Below are 7325 nucleotides of genomic sequence, written 5' to 3'. Positions count from 1 at the left end.
GGCCTGTATCCCGATGTGCATATCCATCCTAAATTCTATGTGGCAGTAATAATTTTCAATACTATTTAGGGCAGACAGGGTGGATAGTATGCACACTGGGACGCAGGGATGTTCTCCGTAAAAGATCCGGAGAGAATCGGTTCGACCGAATCATTGAAGAGAACCGAGTCAAACGAACGACTCGCTCGCGAATCGGACATCACGAATTTGTGTAAACTTTGCAACATGGCGGCAGACAACATCGGCGAGTTGGCAAGCATGGAAAACTCCAACCGAAGCGCTCGACCCGGTTTCTGCAGCGACAAATACTCTTTGCTGGTCATTGTTGGACAGCCCGGTCCGCCTGGATTTGTGGATTTACTGGTGTCAGAGATTGAAAGAGGTAAAGTTTCGTCTTACTTAGGATGGTGATTGAATGAGAGCCAGAGCGCGCTTCCCTCGCCCATCACTCTCCGAGTCTACGTCATGAAGAGAAAAACCGCTGAAAACAACGTAACGCTTTTTTCATAAAATAACGGCTGTTTTTTGTATCTCACGTTGCTGGAGTTTTAATTATTATTATGGTTATTAGTATTATTATTTGTACACATATGTTGAAATATCATGAAAAATAACCATAGTTTTCTAGTTTTAAAGTTTCTACTACTAGTTTAGACTTATTTTAACTTTAAGGACTGTATTGCTTGTTACCTAACATAAAAAGCCTGAGTGATACAGATTTGCAGAATTGCCACTGAAAGTCTGTTGAAATCTGTCACATGGCATGAATGTAACCAAATATCATCTCCAGAGACTGGTTTTTGTTCATGTGACCTTGACCTCATTTCATTTTGTCAGCTGAGTAGGAACTAAAATGAGATGAATGCCCACGGAGGGCTCGTACACGTATATTTACTGTTGAACTGGGTCTCTGAGCTGTCAAACATGGCATAAACCCTAAATCAATATGAGGAAGCTCTTCAAAGTCAATGCCAGAGAGGCGGCAGACTAAATAAGTCTGTGCATGTCGATATTGTTTACAAAGATGTACGTTTCCTATAATCTCTGAGGTGTAAATAATGCAATTGGTTTTTTGGTATTTCAGGGTTCTTTTGTGAGATTTTTTTGGCCTCTGGATCTCAAAGCACATTATAAAGACCCAGCCTGCTCTGCAGGACATAAATAATGCAGCTCATTTACTTCAGCATGGCTAAGCCAACGTGACTTCCCTGTTCAGACGGTCTGCTTGAAATCTCTCTCAGCCTGCAATCCTCCAATCTGAACGCACCCACTTATGAAAGAAAGATAAGCGCATATAGCAGCAGATACGCACCACTGCCTTGTTTTCTCTGCTGAAAGTCGCTGAAAGTCGCTGAAAGCGAAGCAATTCTTTTGCACGGTTATATATAGCCAATCATGTGTTTGCACACTCTCCTTCCTCATTGTGCTGTCTGGTTCAAAGTTCATCTTTGGTATGTGTGAGATACATCAGCCTCTGTGAAAGAAAACCGATTAGATGGTCTTTTTGAAAGATGTTTGTACACTTTTTAGTCAGTCAGACTGAGACCAGGCTGGATGGAAAAGATTGTGTGCACACAGCTGGGATTGCTGTAGTTATTTGTCTTTTTATCATCTGCTTTCCTTTGATTTTCAGTTTCTTTATCTGTGACTATACACAAGGGCCGTGTGACTGATACACACACATCCTCTTTGTGACTGTTGCCAGCGTTTCCTTCGTTTCCTGGTCAGACGCTGCAGCTTCCACCTTACTAATCTGACAGGAATAAGATTTTTTTTTTACTTTTTTAAGTGCTGTCAGCAACTTTAAATAGGAAGGAATTCTTCTGTCGAATTCAACCACAGGCATGCCACTTGTTCTGCATCTGCAGTGGTGTGTTTTTCATCGTTTTGGCCCTTGTTGAGCCCTTCTAGGAGTGTGTGACCGCAGTTAGTTCGTAAAAACGTCTTTAAATTCATTAAAACGCGAGTCCCACACTTCTTTATTCTAAAACACAACCGTCTGCAAACTTAAGTGTGCAGCGTTTGTTCAACAGACGTGAATGACGAAATGTATTGCGTGGCTTCTTAAGAAGTGCCCTACCAACATGCTAGCAACTTGCATATCAACATGGTTGGAAAAGCTGCTTAGAAACAAGCTACTTTTTAATTAGAAGTTGTTAAGATGCAGCCACATTTACATGTTTTCTTGGTGAAATCCAGTTATTTCAATAGAAATCCATGCGATTTGGGAATTTCGCATTAAGGATGAAATGTTTACCCGTGCAACGGGTTTAAAGGGGTCATCGGATGCCCATTTTCCACAAGTTGATATGATTCTTTAGGGTCTTAATGAAAAGTCTATAATATATTTTGGTTAAAAATTCTCAGTGGTTGTGTAAAACACCCTTTTACCTGCCAAAATAAGCTCTGCAAAAATCATCTCATTCTGGTCGAGGCTGCTTTAAATGCAAATTAGCTCTGCTTGCCCCACCCCTCTCTTCTCTCTGTGGTGAGACGAGCCTGTTTACTTCACACATTTAGCCGCGTTTAGCCGCTAAACTTGTTAACTAGCACATTATTAGGAAAGGCGATCACAAAGATTCCTAAAAAAACCCTTATACTCACTTCTGCTGTAAGTGAAGCTGGATCACGAATGATTCGCGCTAACATAGACGGATATATGTAGATCGGGAGGAGCATTCCCTTCACAAACAAACGTAATCGACTGCATCTTCACAACACCTCAATCGCTCAATCAGAGATATTCTTGTCTAACTTACATCCCTGCTCCGGCATCGAAACAAAGAGGTCGGACTGTTACAGCTGATCTGAGGTAAAACGCTCATGTCAATCAACTATCGTGGGAGCGGCCTCTGTGGGTGTGACGCCACAACGACAGGCATCTGAGAATGGTTCGATTTGAAAAAGGGAATATTATTTTTACAGATTAATTAAAAACCACTGCATGGATTTTTATCATTATAGGGTAGATTTGTACATACACTGACAACACACATTAATGTTCAAACAACATGAAAAAGTGAACTTAGCATCCGATGACCCCTTTAAGGGTGTTTGATCTTCTTTGCATGCTCACTTTGCAAAGACTGGGTCGGTACTTCTGCAGCGATGTAGGATGATTTTGAAATGATTTTTAAAGTTGAGGGAGAAAATACGATCAGAGTTTTTTGGCATACCCTAATTGTGGCGATTTCATTTTGTAAAGAAACACTTTGTGTCTGTGAAATATGCATGCTTCACAAAGTTAATTTTTTTTGTAATTTACACAGAAACGATAATATTGTAACAATATAAAAGCTAAAAAGTTTCAAAAATGTGCTTTATCAGGCCTCCAAAACGTTGTTGTCATATAAATAAATGGCTAAAAAAAAATGCATAAAAAGGTTTTATTTTTACTTGAAAACAGTGTTATGTACACACACTACAATTTAAAGCTAATTTAAAGGCAGTATATTTTCAGATATTTAAAAATATATTGGACTGTCAATGTAATATCAATTACTATTTGCTATTGTTATTTTTTTAATCAGTGGACTTGATTTTGACATTATTACATTTGAACATACATTTTAAATAAATATTAAATGCAACAGCTCAACTAGAAACAAATCTGTGAACCTGGACCACAAATTGAGTAATAAGTGTCAACTGATCTGAATAAATAGGGTTTTCAGTTGAAGTATGGTTTGTTAAGATAGGACAATATTTGGATGAGAATACAACCATTTAAAAAATCTAGAATTTGAGGGTGCAAAAAAAATCAAAATATTGAGAAAATCGCTTTTAAAATCGTCCAAATTATGTTCTTAGCAATGCATATTACTAATCAAAAATTAAGTTTTGATATATTTACGGCAGGAAATTTACAAAATATCTTCATGAAACATGATCGTTACTTAATTTTCTAGTGATTTTTGGCATAAAAAAATTGGTAATTTTGACCCATACAATGTATTTTTGAGTATTGCTACAAGTATACCCACGCAAATGTATGTTATTTTAATTGACCCAATAGACAATAACACTTTTAAACCCATTTTCAAAGGTTTGCTTTTTGAGGCCCCCAAAATGTTGAATGGCTTTAAATGCATAAAGTTGCTTTAAATACATAAAGTTTTTCATATTTACTTGAAAACACTGTTATGTAAACACCCACTAAAATGTAGCTAAATGCATTAAAGGCAGTGTAATTTAAAATATATTGGACTATCAGTTTATGTAATATATAATATTAAATGGTTGCATTTACTATATACAGTTGTTTTTTTAATAAATGGACATGATGTCATTATGCTTGAACAGATACATTTTAAATAAATATTAAATACATCAATTAAACAACCCCCCCCACACACACACACACACGCACACACATTTTATAAAACTGCAGCATTTAACCAAATATTTTAATGTGGAAAACAAGCTAGTTCACTAAAATAAATTGAACTTCTGAATGCTGCATATGAAAGAGAGATTTCATAAGACGATGATTATTTGAGCTCACTTGGTTCACATGTCTGTTTTTTCATGCTACGGCGCTAGTCTGAGGTGTGTTGTTCAACTACTCTGTTGGAAAATATGCAGTCCACCACTGCTGAGAATTTGGTTTAAAATCACAGTTTGGGCAGTACATGGGGAAAAACATGCTGTCATCGCAGTAGTAGGGTTCTTTTTAAGTGAGTCAATGGTGGTAAGAGGTCATCTTATTTTGGCTCAGGGAAAAAAAAAAAGAAAGTTTCCTTTTGGTATTGAATTGTGTGTAACTTCTGCTCTCTCTCTCTTTGGGTTATTTCTGTCCGAAGAACACAAACTCCAACCAAATTTGACCTCTTGTTTCGTTATAAAATATGTATCTAAAGAAGAACGCTGCTTGGTCTCATGTTTTCACAAAAACTCTGAAAGCTGTGCTTCACCTACTCACACCAGAAGGTTTATAAATACAGTCTATGTCAGTGTCTCTTGGCTCTTGAACCACAGGATGCTGTTTGTCAGTGAAAGTGCTCAATTTCAGTATCTTCAGTGGACAGTGAATGTGGTCCATGAATAATTGAGCTTTTGCTTGTTTTGACTGCAGTCTGACTGGGCCGGTTTCCTCTTTGTGTAGGTATTCGCTCCTGGAACGTCGACTTGACCGCCTGCAATATAGATGAACAGCTAAAACTGTTTATTTCAAGACACTCGGCTTCCTTCTCTGAGGACCTCAAAGGTAAGAATCAAGCAATCTATGAACTATTTGCTCTATGAAAGATCTGTGAAATCGGGTGGGATTTTTTTATATATTTAGCTGAGAGTATCATATGGAGCCCCTCATGGGACATAAGGATGAAAAAGAATTATATTCCAATGATTTTGCATTCTCTCGCAAAAGTTTTGCGTTTCTTTAAGAAATGTAGCATTGCCTAGCAAAAAGTTTTCAAGGGAACATAAAAAGGGGCGGGGGGTGCGCAAAGTTTTTCTTGGAACATTTGGCAAAGGGACAATACAAAACTTTTGGGGAACACAGAAGTTTTGCAATTGAATGTAAAGTTTTTTGGGTGGAACACAAGAGTTTTGCAAGTGAACATAAAAATTCCTTTGACAGAATGCTACGTTTTTGTAAGGGAACATAATTAATGTATTTATTTTTTTATTTATTAGGTGGAATGCAAACGTTTTTAGTAACCATAAAGTTTCTTGGGGGAGAACGCAAAATTTTTTTGAAAGTGATTGTAAAGTTTTTTGGTTTTTTTTTTTTTGGGGTGGAATGCAAATATTTTTTTCAAGTGAGCGTTAAGTTTTTTGTGGGAGAAGGCAAACATTTTTGCAAGTGAATGTAAAGTTTTTTTTGGGTGGAACGCAAACATTTTTGCAAGTGAATGTAAAGTTTTTTGGAGAAGAAGGCAAAGGTTTTTGCAAGTGAACGTAAAGTTTTTTTGTGGGAGAAGACAAACATTTGCAAGTGAACGTAATGTTCTTGGTTGGAATGCAAACATTTTTGCAAGTGAATGTAAAGTTTCTTGGGGAGAACACAAAGGCAAAAGTAATTTTTGCAAGTGTAAACGTCGGAAAGGCAAATTGTCTTTTTTTTTTTTTTGGGTGGAACGCAAAGATTTTTGCAAATGAAAGTAAAGTTCCTTGGGGGAATGCAAAATTAAGGTTTTTTTTGAGTGTAACGCACAGTTTTTCAAGTAACTGTAAAGTCTCTTGTGGTAGAACACAAACGTTTTAGCAAGTGAATGTAAAGTTTCTTTGTGAGATAAGGCAAACGCTTTTGAAAGTAAAAGTACACTTTTTTGGGGGGGGGGGGAACAAATATTTTTGCAAGTGAATGTAAAGTTTTTTTGGGTGGAATGCAGTTATTGCAAATGAACGTAAAGTTGTTTTTGGGTGGAACGCAAACATTTTTGCAAGAGAAAGTAAAGTTACTTGGGGGAATGCAAAAGTAAGGTTTTTTGAGTGTAACAGTTTTTCAAGTAACTGTAAAGTTTCTTTGGGGAGAACACAAAAGTTTTAGCAAGTGAACTTTACTTCTTGGGGAAGAAGGCAAACATTTTTGCAAGTGAATGTAAAGATTCTTGGGTGGAACGCAAACATTTTGAAAGTGAATCTTTTTTTTTCCTCAAAGTTTTTTGAGCGAATGCAAAATTGTTGTAAAATGATATCTAAAAAATATTCAGCACAAATGGGAAAACCAACATGTCTTTCAAGAGAAAAATCCCTTCCAGTCAGGCTGCAGACTGGAGTGGGGCTAAAAAGACCAGCAGCTGATAGAACAGCTGAAATTCTCCAGGCCTAAATCATCTTTACCACTTTATGTTAAACCCATGACACCCAAGGGAGTTCTCAGGACTCTGTTTAATGTCTTGTATATTCTTCTTTGGCCCTGAATCATTTATCTCAAAGGCACAGTGATGTGACTGTTCATCAGTGATGTATTGATGCTGTGTGAGGGATCATTGCCTGGGCCGTTTCTTCTCTGACACCATCCGTATTCTTACTAATGGGTAGATATAAAATCCTCTGTCCGTTGGGTTTTCAGCACTGGATTATTAAATCCTGTCATGACAAGTTAATTATTTTGTGTTAGTGAAGTGTGTTTAACACACAAATGAATTAGTCAAGCTGTAGTTGCAGGCACCTGCATGTCAAATTTGTCAGCTTTGCTGAAGTAGGTCGGGATAGACAGTATTTGTCTTGTAAGCACGGTCATACAATGAGGGTTAAATCAGCAGTAGCTTTTTTTTTTTAGCAACCAGCTGCCACCTTACTGGCTGTAAGCAATTAACTGCTGATTATTGTTGTTTCAAAGTGCGTCTGTACTGGCTAGTTTCTTTGTTAAAGTTACA

At 37.2% G+C, this 7325-nt stretch overlaps 1 protein-coding gene across 1 annotated transcript in view; it reads left to right on the top strand.

Moving 5' to 3' along the window:
- The first annotated feature begins 209 nt into the window (after positions 1–209).
- The window catches only part of map1sa (microtubule-associated protein 1Sa), a 23013-nt gene continuing 15897 nt past the window's right edge, over positions 210–7325 (top strand). The window contains exons 1-2 of the mRNA XM_051094365.1: positions 210–382; positions 5105–5206. Of these exons, the coding sequence (XP_050950322.1) occupies positions 226–382; positions 5105–5206 (259 nt within the window). The 5' untranslated portion in view covers positions 210–225. The remainder of the gene's footprint in view (positions 383–5104; positions 5207–7325) is intronic.

The sequence above is a fragment of the Labeo rohita genome, chromosome 22 (assembly GCF_022985175.1).
Source record: "Labeo rohita strain BAU-BD-2019 chromosome 22, IGBB_LRoh.1.0, whole genome shotgun sequence".
Taxonomy (NCBI): domain Eukaryota; kingdom Metazoa; phylum Chordata; class Actinopteri; order Cypriniformes; family Cyprinidae; genus Labeo; species Labeo rohita.
The sequence above is the reverse complement of the archived record's forward strand: the minus strand, read 5'-3'. Positions and strand labels throughout refer to the sequence as shown.